The sequence below is a fragment of the Clarias gariepinus genome, chromosome 19 (genome assembly GCF_024256425.1).
Source record: "Clarias gariepinus isolate MV-2021 ecotype Netherlands chromosome 19, CGAR_prim_01v2, whole genome shotgun sequence".
NCBI classification, from domain to species: Eukaryota; Metazoa; Chordata; class Actinopteri; order Siluriformes; family Clariidae; genus Clarias; species Clarias gariepinus.
In genome coordinates this window covers 19,578,245-19,598,493 of record NC_071118.1, presented here as the reverse complement: position 1 = coordinate 19,598,493, position 20,249 = coordinate 19,578,245, and the positions used below count along the sequence as shown (strand labels likewise).

Genomic DNA, 20,249 nt, shown 5'->3' with positions numbered 1-20,249 from the left:
CACATGGACAAAAACTCACTACACCATCACGAACACAAACATATACTCTTATTGTTATGCACACAGAACTCTATGACCACAGAAAATCGATTCATGTGTAGAAGAATCAACATTTAAGCAGATCTTAAATGTAATAAGTAATGGACAGGCACGTCTTAGTTAACAATGAACTGTTATCATCTGGATAAATTATAAGAGAAGGCCTGGGCTCTACAGCAGATATTCATAGATAAGATTTCATGTAAATTTGGGGCCAATTACATAATGTTTTTTCCAACTCTCTTTGATTTGTTTGAAGATTGTTCGAAGGTCAAATAATGGTTCCTTCTCTCAAGTTTATTACCTGTTTAAACTTAAATATTATAGTTTATTGCATGATTAATCATGCTCACATTTAACAGGCCATATTCAGATCATTCCAAACTGCAAGGAATAGGTGAAAGTACATGCTTTATTTATGTTTTTTAAATTAAATTAAATTTATTAAAATTTTATTTACAGTATATATTGCTTTTAACATTGGTCACCTTTATGGAATAAAAAATAAAATTGAGTAGGAAATATATAAATTAATATATGACCCTGAGATGGCAATAGGAAGAAACCTTGAGAAGAACCAGATTCAATAGGAATCCCATCCACATTTGGGTGATACATTTATAGCAGGAATTGATCAGCAGTCTGAGCCTGGAAAGTTCAGTATAACAGGAGAGGTGTTTAAGTTAGTATGGAGTCAACTTTCTTTCGTTACTGTTAGTTTAGTTCTGAACAATTGAGTGACTACAGTCACAAATTATCAGAGAACAGCTGTCTGCATCAGCCAAGTACAAAATCATCTTCATGGTCAACTGGAATTGTCCATAGTCACAACAAGCATCCCAAGCATACCACCAGTGAGATTCCCAACATGAAGCATAGCATCAGGGTGAGACAGATGAGGGGACAGTTTCTTCAGATAAATGTTTGGCGCGTGAGACATCTTTTTTTTTTTTTTTTTTTTTTTTTGAAAATAATTTTTGGGGTTAGAGGGAAGTTATACAAAATTCCATTGTCAAATGTACCCGCACCTGGCTTGATGGACAACTAAAGGCCTCCTAATATTCCAAAAGACTGATTATTCAGGGTTTGTATTTTTCTAAGTTCTACTTGGAAGCATTTCTAATGAAGAATAAACCAGGATTGAATCATGCACGTAATGCACTTTTCAACCAATCAGACTAGTTGCAACTCTAGCATAAGTAGAGTCAAGCAATATTATTTAGTGCTTGGGAGACAGGGTTGTTTCCCTGAAAAAGGTAAATAACATTGACAGAAAATGTAATGATAATTTTAATATGATTATAAAGACCTCAAATGCAAATTCACTAGTAAAAAGCTAATTTTTACTACTATTAAATGGTTCTGAAATGGTAGTCTTATTTACAGTATGTCTGGGTTATGTTATGAGCTGTAATTATCTTTAACATGTGTAAAATACTTCTAACATCTTTCCCTGTGCTTTAAAAATAACATAAACCTACCCATTTACATCTCATTATAATGGAAGCCTTAGTGCAGTTGTTTAACCCTGTCAATAAATCTTTATGTGGAAAATATTTTACATATTCATATATTTTAAATTCTTCAAGGGTATTTCTTTGTAAAGTCTTCCTAAATACTATAGAGTTAGTAGTAGTAGGCAATGTGGCCTTGCACATCCAGGGTCAAGAGTTCGATCCCCCCCTTGGGTCTATGTTCATGGAGTTTGCATGTTTTTCATGTGTATGGTGGGTTTCCTCTGAAATTCTGTTTTCTATTAAAATTCCAATACTTAAGTAACTCCTGTACCTTAGTCAGGGCTCTATTTGATTCAGAACATTGAACAAGACACCACAGCACCCATTCAGACCTATAGTGGAATGTAGAGAAGTAAATTCACTTACCATAAAGTTGGAGGAAACAGATGAAAATAAAAGGAAATTATGAAAAATCCTCGCAGTTATTATTTTATATATTATAATATATAATATTATATTATTTTCATATAATTATGTAATTTCCTGTGAGGCAGGAAAACTACCTGCTGTGTCTTTAGTGTTGAATGTAATTTTGTGTTGAAATTATTTTGTGGCATTTATATACACTTACAGACAAAATTCAACAGCGACTCTAACAGTTTTCATACTGTATGGCAAATCTAATTTATTAATTTATTATATTCTGTCCAAATTGTGATTTATTAAAGACTTCTAAAATGCATCTTAAAAATAGATTAATGTAAATCAAGTTTTTGGGGGTGTTGTAAGTTTTTTTTTCTAACCTTTTTGAAATGAAACCTCTTTCATAGTGAGAATACGATGTCATTACTGACAGCAACTTTCATGTGTATTTAGCTTCGTCACTGCAGTTATGGTTATTGTGAAAGGTTCAGCTCAGCCAGACAGTGGTGCCGTTAAGGGAGGATAGGTAAGAACAATCTTAAGGTGCACACCTGCAGACACGACTGTCAGTGTCTTTAGTTCAAAGGGTACTACTTAAAAGGCTGATCAACTGTTGGCCAACTTCTGTTAGCAAGCTCGAATGAGATTGAGAATTTCCACTATCTGTGTTATAATTAGTTACAAGAGTTCAGTCTTGTCCATTATTAGTTAGAAATCTACAAGATGAAGGCAAGACGTAAATTGTGTTTTTTAATTAATTGTGGATTGAACTATATTTTTCCCCCTGCAAGGCTTTGCAAGATCTTACAATGAAAGGACTATATTTTTTTCTATGCGCTTGTTTTAAAGATATTTTTTTCTAACATGTATTTTTATTATTTGTGTAATTTTTCTTTTTTTAGATGATCTATATTATCTTAAAAAGAAATTAGTTTTTACATTTGTGCTGTAATTATTGTATTGTAATAATGACATTATTATTAAAAAAACCTGTTAATCTGTTTCATCAATACATGTTCTTATTGTTCTTATTAACAGCAATATTTTTATATGGAACATTTTTTTAAATGCTGTTATGCATTATGCTGTGTGTGTGTGTGTGTGTGTGTGTTTCTAGTTATCAGGGACAATCTGATCATTTTGATTCATACATAATTCCTTAAACATTTCACACACAATTCTCAAATTTCCTTTGATTATGTAAAGTCACTTTGCGACAATGATCATTGTTAAAAGTTCTTTACAAATAAAAATGAATTGAATATATAAGGAATTAGTGAGTGAGAATGAGAGCGAACTGATGGCCATTTCCCCAAGGCATTAACTGACTGAATATTTTAACTTAATCAAGGCATTTATATGAGTATTTTTGTCTGTGCCAGATTTAAGTCTACTTTTTATGAATAATTGTCTCAACAAAAATTTTTTTACATTTCATTTACGTTTTCACTTAATTATGTACAGTACTTGTATTTTATTTTTTTTATCTGGAAAATATAGAATGGCAACTCTATCATAATAATCTCAACACTGAAAGACTTTTATTTTGACAGACTTGGAGACTTTATTGTGGCTAAACGTTGGAGAATCACAATGCTTGAGAAATTGGGAAATTTTTAATTCGGCGTTGCTGCTCGCGCTGTGCGTTTAATTTTAAACCGAGGGGTAATGTTTACACGAATAATTAAGTGATTAATTTGTGTTTTATGAAAAAACGGAATATAACGTCAGGTGCTGGACGCCTGTTTACGGAACGAGTGAAGGTGTGTGTGGGTGTCAAGGCTGTCAGAGGCTGTAGACGGTCCTAAAGCTCAGGATTCAGATTTAGATCTGTCCAGCGAACGGTGTGTGTGTGTGTGTGTCGAATTACACGTAATCTGTACTTTAAAACAGTTTAACGATGTATATGTGTATGTAGGACATTTGCCCTTTGCACCCACTATGTTTTCTTCCCCAAACTGCAGCCACAGAGCTGAAAGCACACAGTGTAGAATGTTTCTGTAGCATTAATCTTTCAGTTTCATTCACTGAGAATAAAAGCCCAAGCGTGTTATTAGTTATAGTGCTGGATGTGATGGTCAGGGGTTCACAAACTTTTGGTCATTTGTATTGATTAATTGATTGATTGATTGATTCTCATGCTCCTTTGCACTGCAGCTTCCCAGTAGTATTTGTGATAACGTTACAAGGATTCACACTGTCTTCACTGTTGTTTTGATTTTGCTAACATTATTTTATGCATTTATTTGTGTATTTATTTATTCTAGAATGCAGAATAAAAAAGAGAATAAACTTCATATAGTTTTAACCTAATACCTGTGTAAAAGTGCTCTAATCTTAAAAAAAAAATCTCTTTTAATGAAAAAAAACGTGCTTGACTTGCTAGTTTCATTATAATGCATTTAGACAAAAGTTTAAACTATTTCTGTATTTTCAGAATTTGGTTGTTTCCATAAAAGCAGCACGTGATGCTCCGCTGGATTCTTGGCACTCGCGGCTCGCATGGCTCGGCTGAGGTAACAATCCCAGTTTTGGGTAGACCAGTGTGTACTTTAGCCCAAAGTGTAAATAATTAGGGTTAAAAAGAGGGGGTTCAAAAAGCGGATTCAAGGCAAGCCCTCAGTCAAAAATTACTTTAATGTATTTGTATGGATTTCTGATATTGTCTGTACTTTTAAATGCCTCTATGCCCATATAACAATCCCCACGTTGAGATATGGTAACCCTTCTTATTAGGGATGTGAACCACCGGTCATGATTTTATCATGATACCCAGGTGCGATTCTACTGTATAAGCATAAAAAATTTATAGATATCCTAATTTGATATTATATTCCGACAATTTTACTACAATTTTAAGTTTAATGATTAAGTCAGTGTGGTGATACATGAATCTTCACCAAAACAGAATCACAATTAATAACTTAATCATTTTTTTTTTTCACAATCTCTACTTCCTGTAGCCTTTGTCCAGACGAATATACATGCAAATATCTACTGTCCGCTAGAACCCTTTTTTCTTATTTAAAAATGCTAATATGTTTCTTATCGTCTGTATGCCTCCGGATCTCTCTATGACCTACATGTTAATGACATGCAAATAACGTGTTCAGGTGTGTTTGCCTTTTATATATATATATATATATATATATATATATATATATATATGGACAATTTTTCTTGTATTATTCTTCCATTATTTCATGCCTGAGAAAATTTTGGATACACCTTCTGATAAAAGGGTTAGAATGTACAGTGTCCATTGCTTTAACATAAACAGTTTGATATGTAGGTGGTGAGGTAAGGATTAAATGAAGCTGGATTGTTTCTTTTGTGTTGTGTTAAAGAACCGCTATGCTGCACTTTGTATTGGAGAGGATCAGCCCAAAAACTCTTACACCGAACTGCAGGTGCTTAGAGGTCATTTCGACATTGTGCGATTTCTGGTGCAGATTGATGACATCAGGTAAACAATTCTTTCTCTGTCTCTGTCTCTCTTTCTCTCTATCTGTCTTCCTCGCTCTCTCATCAGCCTATCCAGCTGATAAAACTATGGACCTGACGCTCACACATTATCTGGGGTTTCCCCAAACTGTTACTAAGAAGTTTAAAGCACACAGCCTTAAAAGGTGACCTTAAAATGTATACCTTAAATTACAGTTTATTTCTGGGGAACTTAGGACAAACATATTTCAGCATGACATTGCTTAAAGCAAGGTCAATATGAGCAAGATTTGCCAGAGTTAATATGGAAGAACATTAAAGCCCGGACAAATCACCTGCAGACCACTTTGAAATCTTGTTCAAATCCTTCCCAGAAGAGTGGAGATTACGATAAGAGGGACTACATCTTGGATGGGAGTGATGAACATGCTTTTGGGCATTTAGTGTATATCATCTCTGAGAGCAGGTTTATAAACAGTGACGAGTTTGGATATGTGTAAGTTCTTTGCATTACACCAATTATTTTAGAGCAGATGATGGCTGCAGCATTGTGTTATATGTATTTGTCTAATATGTAATACTGATTGCGGACAGTATATTTGTCATATATGTTTTAAAAACAGGCCTTTGATTCCTTCATTTCAGATTTGCATCAGCAGGAGATGATGGGATGGTGTTTGTATGGAATGTTGAGGTGGGACACTTTTGCCTGTAGACTTTGCGTATATGTGCTGTGTGCTTCACGTATTTTATTTACACCAGTCTAGGCATCTGTTTAGTTACTGGCTCGCAATGAAAAAAATGCACCAGGGTTTTTAAAAACGGAATACAACATTAATGTGAATAATACTGTTGGTCAAAGTGATTACCCATCTGCCTCAAGATTTAAATTGTTAAGTGTGCATTTAGACTTTGGACTTCTAGAATTACTGTAACCCTCTTTACAACAAACTCACAACTTCCTCTTATCTTAAATTAGGCTGACCATTTTTCTTTCACTTTCACATAAGCAAGTTATTTCCAGCATACAGATCTACTAATCATTAATTAAAAAATTATATATACAGTGAGGTCAATGCTGTGAAGAGAGCTGGGACCATCGTTTCCAAGGCTACTATTAGTAATACTGTACACATAAGACGTCATGGCTTAAAATCTTGCATCGCCTGGAAGGTTCCCCTGCTTAAGTCAGCCCATGTCCAGGTAGAAATAAATACCGACAGACTAGTGTTTCCGTTTATGCGCGCAGGTGCTGTGTATGTGTGTGTATATGTGTGTGTATATGTGTGTGTATATGTGTGTGTATATGTGTGTGTATATGTGTGTGTATATGTGTGTGTATATGTGTGTGTATATGTGTGTGTATATGTGTGTGTATGTGTGTGTATGTGTGTGTATGTGTTTGTATGTGTGTGTGTGTGTGTGTGTGAAGCCCCTCTGGTCCCGAGAGAGAGTGTGTGAATCGGCACGATGTCAAATTACGTGCGCGCACACACATACTGTAAGAGAGTCTGAGGGAGAAAATGGATTTTTAACCTTCTAATGTGCCTTTTTTTAATTTTTTTATTATTATTATTATTAATTTTTTTTTTCATCAGACCACATGACCTTTTTCTTTTTTTCAATAATCCATTTAAGCCTTTTTTTCTAATTCGTGTCACAAACAAGTGGTTTTCTTATGGCCACACAGCTGTTTAGTCCCAATCCTGTGAATTATCCTCACATTGTGTATGAAAAACCTACATTTCTTTTGCAAAGTTGATGGTTTAGCACTATTCTATAATGTATTGAAGTACTCTCAACCCAGTTACAGTAATTTCAAATTCTCTTAGTTGTTTTCTTTGCTCCATAATTTGACCCTTCTGAAATAGTGACATTATCAGTGAACTGGTATGTATACCTAGTCAGTAAGTAGGTAGTGCAGATCCTAACTGTAAACACCAGAATACTATATGTACAGTCAAGGTAGAGGTAGATAAAAGTTTTTGCTTGCCTGTCAGCTCAGGATATTTTTTAAATCAACAGATGGGTTGTCGTAATCGCATACGTGTTACAGAAAAAAATAATTTTCATAAAAATATGGTTCTGTTCAAGAAAGTCTCTTGTATATTCTGAAATGCAAGACTGCAAGTGAAAAGTGTCAAAATGGTGTCTGTGTGTGTGAATTGAATGACAGACCGGAGAGCGGCTGGTAGAGTTACGAGCTCATACTCAACAGATCACAGCACTGACGGCGTACACGTGCACCAACGCAGAAAAAACCCTCTCAGCCCTTATAACAGCTTCATCAGACCGCATGATGTGTGTATCCTTATATGTGTATAAAATGTGTATGTGCATATGCAAATGTGTATATGTGTATAAAAGGTGTGTATGTGTTTATCTACAGTATATACATGTATGCATGTATACATGTACAGTATGTACTTTAGATAAAAACATGTACACACCTTTTATCTGTATGATACTGCAGTGGAGTGTAATGTCTAATCCTTAACACTGATATAGCTGTGGGATGCAGACACAGGACAGCGACTACACCTTGTGTCTAATCTACAGTCTTCTGTTAAGGTACTCTGTTTACAAATGAGCTAATTTATTTTTAAATTGTAACATGCCTTCTGATATAGTACCAGTCAAAAGTTTGGACACACTTTCTAATTCAGAGCTTTTTATTTTGTGATTTATTTTTCTACATTCTAGAACATTACTGGAGATTTCGAAAACTAGGAAATAACATATGAAGTTAAGTGATTAAGTAACAACAGCCTGGTGTTACTTTAAGACACAAAGGTCATCTGTTCTGGAATAGTTATAGCAATAGTTGTTGCAAGGACAGTATTTTTAAGTGCATTTGCAAAACTCATTAACCGCTATGATGAAACTGGCTGTCCTGAAGACCATCCCAGAAAAGCAAGACCAAAACTGCTGCAGATGAGAAGTTTATTTGGAGTTACTAGCCTCAGAAATGACCAATAATCTAATCACCTCGGATTAGAGGCGTTATGAAGGCTTTACAGAGCATAAGTAGCTGATGCATCACAATATCAACTGTTCAAAGGAGATTATTGTATATTTTGAACGCCTTCATGGATGTATTGTTTTACAGTGTAGAAAGAAATATACCTCAGAAAAGACCACTGAATTAGAAGGTCTAAACTTTTGTTTGATACTGTAAATGAAAATTCATTTTTGTGTGTTTGTGTGTGTGTGTGTCCTCTCTGCAACAGTGTGTACTGGTCCTAGATCATCTGGATGTGTTTCTTTCTGGAGGCAATGAGCTGTGTGTGTGGAATCAAGATTTTCAGCTACAGTGTAAGGCGGTACATTACAGAGATTCAGGTAAGTACGCACATACACACACAGACAGGCAGAGTAAAAAATAAATAAATTACTGCGGACAGTAGAAGTACCTGTTCCTGATGGTGTGATTATTCCTTTACATAGGCATCACTGCGTTGATGGATTTGCCAAAATCTTGTGTTGCTGCTGCCATAGACAAAGAGATTGGTAAGCCACCCTTAAATGTGAGACTTTTTGTACATACCAAAGACACATATTTCCTGGTTCCTAATTTCTAAAAAGACAAATGTGTAATGTTTTGACAATCTTTTAAAGCATAATAACCCATTACTTAAATAATTGATCTTCTTAAGTTTAGCTTTTAAATACCTCATGGTCATTGGGTTTGTATTGTATTTTGTAAAAACTAATAATTTACTACTTAAACCACACGCACAATGGCAGTTAATTGATGATAAATGTTGGAGCAAAATATATTTGTGTGGACAGTGTTATCAAACCGGGACTTTTAATTATGCAGAATAACAGATGTAATAGATTGGTTTGGGGGTACCACAGAGACACAGATACATGGCAAGATCCCACTAAAGGGTTTTTATTTTATTAAATTAATAGGGGTGTAGGAGAGAGAGAACGGTGGAGAATTAGAGTGAAGGAATAAACTGAATTGTTTAGATATAGTATAGAGAAGCAGCATAGAGAAAGCAGCTTAACGTGCAGGCATGTACAGTATGATGTGACGAATGTAAGACTGGAGGATAGGATGCAGCCTAGTCTAATGGTCTGGTGGTGATTTGTTGGGTAGCACCAGTTGGATCAAGAAAGCCCTAGGTTAGCAAGTTTGTTGACCAGTCTACCAGGTATTGAGTGGGGTGGAGGTCAGAGTTCTCTGTGCAGACCACTCACATTTTTTTATACCAACTTTGTTAAACCATGTCTTACTGTGCTTGTCATGGAGAACCCTTAGTTCCAGTGAATAGAGACTTACTGTATAACATAGGGAAAAATTCTAATCAGTTGTGTGTTTTAAACAATATATGGGTGTTAGGGGTTTAGGTTAGGAGTCTATATACTTTGATGTATGGTATGGAGTCCAATATATTGCATATAGTATTATATATTACAACTTTGCACTAACCTTTTAACACTTTATGAGATACAAGATAATTTAATATATGTATAATTTATATATGTATTAATACCTTGCTGTAAACATGTAAGCCATAAAACACAAAAATATGTACAGTTAAGCCTTGGATTGCGAGCATAATTTGTTCCAGAAGTATGCTTGTATATCAAAGCAAAGAAATAATGGAAACTCCACAAAGAAATAATGGAAACTTTGATGATTGGGAAAGCCCTAGGTTAGCAAGTTTGGTGACCAGTCTACCTGCGATAATAGTGTTGAAGGTCGAGCTGAAGTTCATGCAAAGCATCCTCACATAGATATCTTGGAGTTCAAGGTGGTGTACGTTTATGTAAACAGCTACAGTTTGGTTATTAAGGTAACTGAGCTAATTCTTCTTTCTTCTTTCTGATGGATAAAACTCCTTGCTCGTATCTGTAGAATTTTATGCACTGCAGCCACAGGATCTGTTGATGACATAATTGTAGCAGGTATACAGGTGTTCCTTTAGTGTTCAATGAGGGTACACTTTTGATGACTAAGCAGCATGATGAATACGCTTTAAAATTATATGACCAAATATGCACCTGACAAGACGCATTCAAAGAAAAATGTTATTGTTATGCACAGTAATTATATAAACACACTTTTATAACAGTGATTGCTTATAATATACCTTTGCAATATTTGATTTGCTAATATTACTGATCTTATTGTATTATTATTGTATTATCATTTTGACATTAATAATGCATTTTAAAGTATTTAAAAATGGCTTCTAATATGACTGATTATTGACTGGTGTATCGTTTATTCTGGTAAAAAACATTGACCTTTTTGATTATTTCAGTAATCTTTAAGCTTAATCTGTCTGAAAACGAAATGTCCATCCTGGCTGTTCGCCATTTGACTGACCATCAAGACACTATCCGGACACTCATCAGAGTCAATGGTGAGCTCATTAATGAAGTTTAAACATAGATTAATTCAGGTTAAAGCTTGTTTCTTTAAGCATCTTTTAATAGAATATACAGTCTTGTTGTATTAGGGGTATCCTTTTTACTTTTGCTCCACTACATTCTGCAACAAATTTTTGCATTCAGTACATTTGTGCATAGTGTTGTTACATAACCACAGTTATGTGCGGAATTTAAAGTGGTAATATTGCCACCTGCTGACTGTTGTAGAGAATTGTGCCGTTTGGTTTCCTTCATACAATGCTCGATCATACTAAAAGTTGGGGACTTTTACTTGAGTAATATTTTACCTGGGATTACCTCTACTTTTACTTTGGATTTGTGTACTTCTGCATATGTCTATACTTTATATTGATATTTAAAAAACTGTTAACCTTAAGTTTGTTAACCTACATACTATAATTAAAAAAAAACTTCACCTTGGTAGACTTGGTTGGCTATCTGAATGGTCTCTCTTATAGCTGTGTAGGTATTCTATACACAATACGCTAACAAACCTGATGAGCAAAGGTAAAATACTTATTAAATATTACTATCAGTGTTTAAGTCTGTTTGGATTTGGTCTCTTTTATACTGATTTCTGCAACCAAAGGCAGAAGCATTTTATAAGACACAAATGCATTTTTAGGCAGAGCCTATTTTTGTATTTCTAAGCATTATGCTAGGCGAGAATGAGTCTTACACATTATATATACATGTTTATATATATATATATATATATATATATATATATATTAGTGCTGTCAAAATTAGTGCGTTAACGCATGCGATTAATTTGAAATATTTAACGCATAAAAAAAAATTAACGCAATTAACGCGGTTGCAGTTTTTTTTATTTCCTGTTGTGGCCGACGTGTGTTCAACGTGCAAAGAAGTATGGATAAGACCAAGGAAGGACTTTTAGACGGAAAGTTTCAGTATAAAACTCTGCCGGATGGTTCTGTGGATAAAACAAAAGTAATCTGTACATTTTGCAAAGCTGAATTTAAATACCAGAGAAGATTCGTCTTTGACATATCACTTAAAAGCAAAACACCCCACCGAAACAATCTCTACAGGGCCTCGCCAATGTAAATTGCATTGCTTGTTTTGAAATTCAAATGACACAAATGGCACATACCTGTGTTTTTATTTCTGTAATAAATATGGCTTTCAAGCCAACAGTTAATTTGGAGAATATTGATGGTTTATTGCAGGTATGTTGTTTACATGAGAAAATCTGTGTTACAAGTTAAACAAAAATTCCAATAAACAATCATATTTGAATTTAAATAGTTTAATTGTCTTGAGTTTACATTAATTATTTACATTTACATATCCAAAAAGTTTCAGTCTTTTAATTGTGATTAATCGCGATTAATTGCAAAAAATTGTGCGATTAATTAGTAAAAAAAATTTTAATCGATTGACAGCACTAATATATATATATATACACACACACACGCGCACATACTATTTTGATATTCAATCCTTAAATAATGGTTTTAACATTTCTGTGTGAACTGTTGTGTGTGAAATTCCCAGGAGACAAGCAGTTTTTATACACATACCTACATCATTCTTTTTAAATAAAAAATGTAATCTGAAAAAACAAAAAACATAGTATCACTGACACTTTGGTTACATTTTTACCTGCATCTTATCCTTCTATTTTATTGTGCTTTAAGTCTAAAAATGGTCAATGATTTTTGTTCCTATGCTGGTCTTTTTAAATTGATTAAGTGATGACTTATAAATTGTGCAGAGCAGCAGATGTGCTTCAGTCCGTCAAAAGTATGTGGATGCCAAATCATTGAACATCAAATTTATAGTATGTAGCATTCTTATGCGGATGTGTGCTCATTCAGCCACAAGAGGACAATAGATTGGACACGGATGTGTTATCACCCCTGCTATCCGTTGTACTCCAAAAAAAGGAATGTGTTCCCTGTTGAGTCTGGTTCCTTTCAAGGTTTCTTTTTACTGCTCTACTTCTTAGAGTTTTTTGTGCAGGGCACTTACATTGTTTTATAACAACTTTCGTAACTATGTCTTTATGGACCTCACTGTGCTTGTCATGCAGAAACAGGATTGGAACCCTTAGTTACAGTGAATGCACTGTTTTTAACCATATGCTGTTGTTTAGGTTATTGTCTTTGTGATCTTTGTCTTATTTTGCAGTAACCTTTTAAGACTTTATGAGATACCAGAATTTAATAAATGTCTAATTTGGACATGTATTAATACCTTGCTGTAAACGTGTTAGCCATGTGTAACACAAAAAACATAGTTTAAAAATGCAAAACAAATGCTTCTTGCCCATTACGCTTTTGTTTGGGCCCATGAAAATAATTTAAGTATATGTTCTTATTTTATATATATATATATATATATATATATATATATATATATATAATTTGGTTTTAATATGTTGTATTTTTGTTCTAAAAACAAGCAGACACCAAAATTAGGCGAATGTTGTCTTTGTATTAATAAAAGCAACTGTTTGATAAGAAGATTATCTTTTTACTTTACTAATTTTGTAAGTAGGGAACAATGCTTATATTTTTTAAGGCAGTTGATTTTGTGCAGTAACTGATTGTTCTCTTGTTTGGCAGATGATATGTTTGCTAGTGGCTCTCACATTGGAGAGGTCATCCTCTGGGATAGTCTTGACTGGACAATTCAATCTTACGAGCGTATTTTGTGGGAGGAACCAGATCGAGAGGGCCAATCAGAGATCAGAATGGGGCAGCAGAAACAGAGTGAAGCATCCATTCAGCACCTTCACTCAGATGGAGAGGTGGGGCTCCTTTCCAGTGGTGACTGGATTAAATTTAGAATTTTTTTATATTTGGTCAGCATCTTTTTCTCTCTTTTGCACACAGTTGGTTGTTGCAGCAGTGGGCAGTGGGCTGTTTGTGTATAACACAAGGATGAAGACAGTGGTGGCATATAGGAAGTTTGCTCACGATTCTGATGTCTTATACACCACAGTGCTGCACAATAGGTACAAATTTACATTTGTTTGTCCATTAGCTGGTGAAAGTATCATATAATGTTACAGTTTTTATGCATAGATGAGCATTGGGTGGCCATTAACATTTTTCGTGTACTATAGTGTGTGGCGTTTGCATGTTCTACCTGTGCTTGGTGGATTTTCTCCAGGTACCTTGTTTTCCTCCTACAATCCAAAAGCATGCAGAGTATGCTAATTGGAATTTCCAATATTCCCGTAGTGCATATGTAAGTTTGTATGCTTACTGGGTCTCAGGGGTAGCTCAGTGGTTAAGGCATTGGACTACGGTTCGGAAGATCCCAGGTTCAAACCCCACAACCACCAAGTTGCCACTGTTCGGCCCTTGAGCAAGGCCCTTAACCCTCAACTGCTCAGATGTATAATGAGATGTATATATATATATAAAAAAAAAAGTAAGTCGCTCTGGATAAGAGCGTCTGCCAAATGCCTAAATGTAATGTAAATGTATGCGTGCATCTGTGCCCTGCAATGGACTGACACCCTGTCCAGGCACTCCCCCGCCTCATGCCCCAAGTCCCCTGACTCTCATGACCCTGTACGGAATGAGTGGTATAAAGAATAATTTAATTCACATGGCCTGGTGCTAATTTTATGGCTACGATCAGTTTATGTGGGGTGGTCTAAGAAAGGCCTTTATATTTTAAACTTTTGACACAATTTTACATGTTTGAGTTCACCTGAAAGAAACACTGTGTGTGTGTGCGTGTGTGTATGTGGTATCTTTAAGACAGGTGATGTCTTGTTCGGAGGATGGCAGTGTCAGGATCTGGGAGTTACAGGAGCTCCCCCTGCCTGCAGAGCCTGCCTCCTCAGGTGAGAAAGACACACCTACTGATTTCTGACAGTATTTTCTTATATGCTGTGTATACCAAAACAGTCTTCAGATCACAGAGCAGTCAAGGTAGGAGGATATACAAAGCACTCTGCAACATGGACAGAATCAGTTCAAAGTGTGGCAAAAAGAGCAAATTGTGATGCTTGTAACGGGCCAGTTTATTCTGTTCCAATGATCCTTCATGACTTGACAGGGGTAAAAACATAGGCCTTGCCAAACCTTTACCGGATCTCACATGTCTTTCTGGGTGTTGATGCTACCATCCAGTGCACAATATTGTGTAATCCTGTAAAATTAAGCATGACGCTCAGCATAAATACAGGGAAAACAGAATGTGCTGTGGGTGCAATATCTCCTACAAATGAATTTTAAAGCGCTTTTACACTCTCTCTGCTGGTTAAAGGATGAATAATGATGAAAATTCTTAACAGTATAGAGGTGCATATATTCTAACTGGTCCATTTAGCAATTGAAAGAGGAAATTAAACATGGAGCCACAAAAAAACAGTTAATGCATTATTCACTTATTTGCATTCTCTCTCGCAGGCTTTTTTGGCTTGTTTGGCACCATTGGGAGATCCAATAAACATGGTAGTGTTCCTTCTAAAAAGCTTCTGGAAGTTTCTGGTCTGTGCTCGCTAGAGTTGGTTGGAGATCTGATTGGTCACTCTGGAGCTGTGCAGGTACTCTATACACATTACACACATTAACAAATCTAAAGAGGAAAGGTTAAATACGTCTTGAATCTTACCGTCAATGTAATATTCTCTATCAGCGGGAACATTGATGCTTACAATTTTCTGCGAATCTCAAGGGCCAGTATTAAAACATTATCAGGAAAAAAGTTCAACAATCAACAGTGCTCATTACAGTGAGATATTTATTGAAGCCTACACTTTGGATTAAGAGCAGAGGACTGCTATCCCGTTGTATTGTGATCCTGCATGACCATGCATTTCCACACATTTCTGCCCACACATTCAACATTCTGCAAAAACTTCCTCCCTATAGTCCTGATCTTGAATGACTTCCACCTGTATAGTCCCCTATGTGAGCAAAGATCACTTTAAAATTGAAGACAGTGGGACATTTGTGGCTTGCACTTCAGCCTAAAACATTTGGACAGAGTATATTAAAAAATAAGGAGATTATGTCCAAAAATAATGTATTTGTCCTTTCTTAAAGTTAATAAAGTTGATTATATCTTTAAACAGGCTGGAAGATTCCATAAATTGATGTCACAATGTATATTAGCAATATTAACAGGTAATCAGGAGCACACACGTGGCTGTAAAAGTGCCTAAGTTTAGAGGGACTGCCTTTTTTCCCTAGATGCCGTAAGATAAATAAAAAAAATTGATTTGATTTGATTTAAGTAAAACAATTAAAAAGGAGATGGCACCAATAATAACAAAGTTTTTTCCATTGTGATCCATTGAAAATAGTATATGAAAATATGAAATAAAAACAGAAATGAATCTTAGCTTTTTTTTTTTTTTACTTATAATGAAATTAAACAATGTGCTGTAAGTGACTTATCACAGGAAATGCATAGTGAAGTGTAAACATGTTGATGTTTGAATGTTGAATTTGGTTTATATTTAAAGAGTTACCAAGGAAAGAACAAAAACGCATCATCAGCCAACATGGGTCACTCTGCCTGAAATCACTGCTTAAATGTTTTACTTATGTATTTCTGTGCTACAGATGTTTCTGAGTTTTGGCAACAGCAGAGTGGTCACTTGCTCAGCTGATCATCTGCTCATTTTGTGGAAGGATGGAGAAAGAGAGTCACATTTGCGCAGTTTGGCTTTGTTCCTGAAGCTGGAGGAGAAAGGGTGCCTCTAAACCTTCTCACTCCGCGTTTCACTCATCACTCCTATTCTCACCTTAAAGAAATTATTTGATATCAATACGGCGAGGTGAGGAACAGGAGGTCTTCTGAAAAACAGAAAAGGCCATTCAGAGACAGAGAGAGAATGAGCATACGCCTCTTCTTAAAAAAAAAAAAAAAAAAAAAAAAAAAAAAAGTTAGTTAGTACTTGAATGCTCAGCTCCACAATCAGCATCTCACTCAAAATGTGCCTGCTGTATAATAAGAGTTGATTATTGTTATATTGTGCCATTTTATTTCTGCATTTTATGTGACAATAACTGTGACTGAACAATGTACTGTCTTAGCTGTTACTGAGCATGCTTATTTTTTTATTGAAAAGTTATGGCTTAATTTTTAAAATGCTAAACTGTTGTTCGTTCTTTAGCATTTCTGACAATTCATACTGTATCGCCTTTTTTTAACCCTTTTTTTTCAATGAATGAGTTTAATTCTTTACATTGAAATTCAGGTTTTAAATATGTCTATGTGAATATACTTGCATACAAGGTAATTTAAAATGTTAATATATTAACCATATAAATGGCTATACAAGAAAGCCTATTTTTGGGAAGAAGTAATTGAAAAAGGTTTACTTTTTAAAGTTGTTGTGCTATTTTTTTAGGTTATGAATTTAAGACTGAAGAATTTTGGTGGTGTATACAACTGCTACTGCGAGCTACTTCTAAATGATTGTATGGTACTGTTGTGTTAATATTACTGGCTTATTGAACTCCCAAGTTTCCTCTGGGTTCTCTAGTTTCCTTCCAACTCCCAAAAATACATCAGTGGGTGGATTGGCAACACCAATTTAAAAATAAATGTGAATGAGGTTGTGAATTTGTATATGAACGATGACTGAGTAATATCAGTTTTTTGGTGTAGTGCAATAAATACCAGGTAAAGAAGAAAAACCCCATGCTTTTAACAAGGGCTTGTCAAGCTGTGTGAGTAGGGAGCCTAAGGGGGTACTATTGAGCTTAATAGTAAGATTCAGCTTACTTTAGCTTGCTGCCTAAAATTTGGGAGAGCACTTTTTAAGAAGAGTCCAGGAGTACACAATGTGCAAAGGGCCACAGGTGAGCTTCATGTAGCTCCAAGTCTTGACTAGGTAACTGAAAGACAGCTTCGCCTAATAAATTACTATTACAGTGTGACTCAAAAAGAAATGCCATGTTTTTTTCTTTTATACATCTTGCATTGTTAAACTTTGCTTTTACAAAACCAGTGTTATTATGGTTAATTGGGATTCCTTGCAAATAGCTATAGCACAAATGCTGAAAATTAAGTAAAGTAAAACATCATTTTTTGTAAAACTTCTTCTGCATTTGTGTGGTTTATAACAAATTATGTTGACTGGGTGGGTAAAATGTGTGAAACATCTGCGTTTGATTATCACTATGGCAACAGCTTATGTACATTTATGCAGATATGAATGATATCCATTTCTAAATTCAGTATTCCATATAAATTTAGACAAAACTAGATTGTACAGTGTGTCAGTCCTACGGTGAAGCCTTTACAATAGCCTGTGGGGTAAACTGGGATCCCACTGGACAAAAGGTACTGCTAGTGTAAGTTGTTCTTGTAATATTATTTGGGCTTGAGTATGAAGCTCATAGGACAAACAAAGGCAGTTATTAATATGAACTTGTGGTCATATTAACGTAGTCTTATCAGGGTAATTGTGGTTTAAATTAGTTTGTTTATATTGGGACTTGTTTACATTGGTTAAACTTCAGTGATATTCATCTGTCATTCTGTTCATCTGCTTTGGTGCAAATGAAAGTGACAACAGGTGCAATGGAAAGGCAAAAGCAAGACAACCCATAAAAAGGGAATGTACTTGCACATAGGGACTTGCAAAATGTACTTGCACATAGGGACAAACAAATGCTCTCACCATATCCTTTCTGAGGCTCTACTGCAGCCCAGTCACATTGCACAGTTATTCCAGGATGGAACATCATGGAGGAGATACCAGGGTCTGGCAGTTACCACCAGAACTGTATAGGGCTGTAGAAGGGCAACAACCGAGCAGCAGAACCAGTATCAATTCCTTTATGCAAGGAGGAAGAGGAAGCTCTATACAATGACCTCCAGCAGGCTACTGGTGTGCATGTTTCTGACCTGTGAACTGTCAGAAACAGACTCCATGAGGGCTCGAAATCCCAACATCATGCAGCTTTATTAGTAAAAACAGGGACAATCTGGGAAATCTAATTTATACATATTTTCTCACACATTTCATACTTATTTCCCAATTTTTCTTTCGATTCTGTTAAGCTGCTTTGCAACAATGACCATTAAACATGAATTGTTTTAAAAATATATGAATTAAGTTGAATTTTTAGCATTTGTTAGAGAACACCAGAACTCTTAGATCTGCCAGTGGCCCCCATTCTCTTCACAGGTGAGAGCAGGTTGAAAGTGTGACAGATGTGAAAAAGCCTAGTGACACTGTAGCAGACAGGGCCAAACAGACCTCCATGTCTGTAATGGGATGAAATCCTCAGATTAATTATTAGAGCTTATGCTGGTGCAGTTGGCCCTGGGTTCCTTCTGGTGCAGGACAATGCCCAGCCTCATATGAATGGTTATATTGATGCCTCTGACTAGCTCACATGTTCCTCTGACCTAAATCTATTTAAGCACCTATTTAAGGACATTATGTATCTGACACAAGTACTACAACAGACATGAAAGGGGGGGGGGGGGGGGGGGTGTTTCCAAGGACACCATATGCTGACTAATCAGAAGCATGCATACATTATTTTGAGCAACATTATAAGTTACCATGGTTCTATGAGAATTCGTTACTCAATCTTCTATACTGCTTTATCTTGTATCCAGAGTCGCAGGGATCTGGAGCCTAACCCAGGATGCTGAGGGCACAAGGCAGGGTACACCATGGACAGGGTGCCAATCCATCACAGGACACACACTTTGGGAACACCAATTAGCCTAACCTTTGGACTGTGAGAGTAAACCAGAGTACCTGGAGGGAAACCCACCAAGCACGGGAAGAACATGCACACGGAGCCAGGAATCGAGTCTGGCCAGGAATTGAACTCGGACCCTGGAAATGCAAGGCGACAGTGCTAACCACTACACCACCGTGGCCACCACTTCTAAGGCCTGTATTTTTTAAATTATACAATGTACATTAATAAAGATTTGAACTTGAATAAGCTATTCATCAAGATTCGATAGATATAAATAAATAAACACCATATATGTTTAGACCACACTTTAGATTTAAAGCTGCGTACAGATGATATGAGCTATGCTGTAGCATTATCCTTTCTTTAGGGATTCCCTACCATGTGCACAATGCTGAAAATGTAACTGAAACATCAGGTCATGAAGTCTACTAAACTTTGGTTGTTAAACTATAATAAAAATAAGCCAAATAATTAAAAAAAATCATTAAATTACATTATGATAATATTCACATCTTCGCAAACAATAGGTTTACAAACACTCCAGCCATTAAAGATAAATGTGGAAATACTGTATATTAGGTAGTAAACAGCTTGTTCAGGCTTTAGAGGATGTCTGAACATCTCTGAACATTCTTATATATCTCTGGACAATCTTATATTCAATACACAGTGGGCAAGACAGAAGATAGTCAAGTTTCTCTTCCGGTCACACAAGTTACGCACCTTGCTTCACAGTGGGATTTTAACATTTAAAAATATACAGTATAATTTTATGGAAAAATAACTGTCCATAAAAAATGTAAATTCT

General features: G+C 35.5%; 1 protein-coding gene across 3 annotated transcripts; it reads left to right on the top strand.

The window, feature by feature from the left end:
• The first annotated feature begins 3,500 nt into the window (after window positions 1–3,500).
• wdr41 (WD repeat domain 41) lies at window positions 3,501–16,642 on the top strand. 3 transcript variants are annotated; one of them, XM_053477851.1, is made up of 14 exons: window positions 3,501–3,560; window positions 4,357–4,435; window positions 5,267–5,385; window positions 6,009–6,057; window positions 7,540–7,668; window positions 7,872–7,934; window positions 8,594–8,705; window positions 8,811–8,873; window positions 10,643–10,744; window positions 13,367–13,551; window positions 13,637–13,758; window positions 14,516–14,601; window positions 15,170–15,306; window positions 16,331–16,642. In XM_053477851.1, exons 2-14 carry the CDS (start codon window positions 4,388–4,390, stop codon window positions 16,469–16,471), a joined length of 1,356 nt encoding a protein of 451 aa, XP_053333826.1. In that variant the 5' UTR covers window positions 3,501–3,560; window positions 4,357–4,387; the 3' UTR covers window positions 16,472–16,642. The 3 variants fall into 3 exon arrangements, with proteins under 3 accessions (XP_053333826.1, XP_053333825.1, XP_053333824.1); XM_053477850.1 differs by having other exon boundaries at window positions 3,508–3,682; XM_053477849.1 differs by having other exon boundaries at window positions 3,508–3,763.
• Window positions 16,643–20,249: the final 3,607 nt, after the last annotated feature.

Bases quoted from the DNA above. Each gene is read 5' to 3' on its own strand.
- wdr41 (XM_053477851.1), top strand. From the start codon at position 4,388: ATGCTCCGCTGGATTCTTGGCACTCGCGGCTCGCATGGCTCGGCTGAG. The intron at 4,436-5,266 runs GTAACAATCCCA...GTTGTGTTAAAG, and splicing joins GCTCGCATGGCTCGGCTGAG to AACCGCTATGCTGCACTTTG. The intron at 13,759-14,515 runs GTACAAATTTAC...GGTATCTTTAAG, and splicing joins ACCACAGTGCTGCACAATAG to ACAGGTGATGTCTTGTTCGG.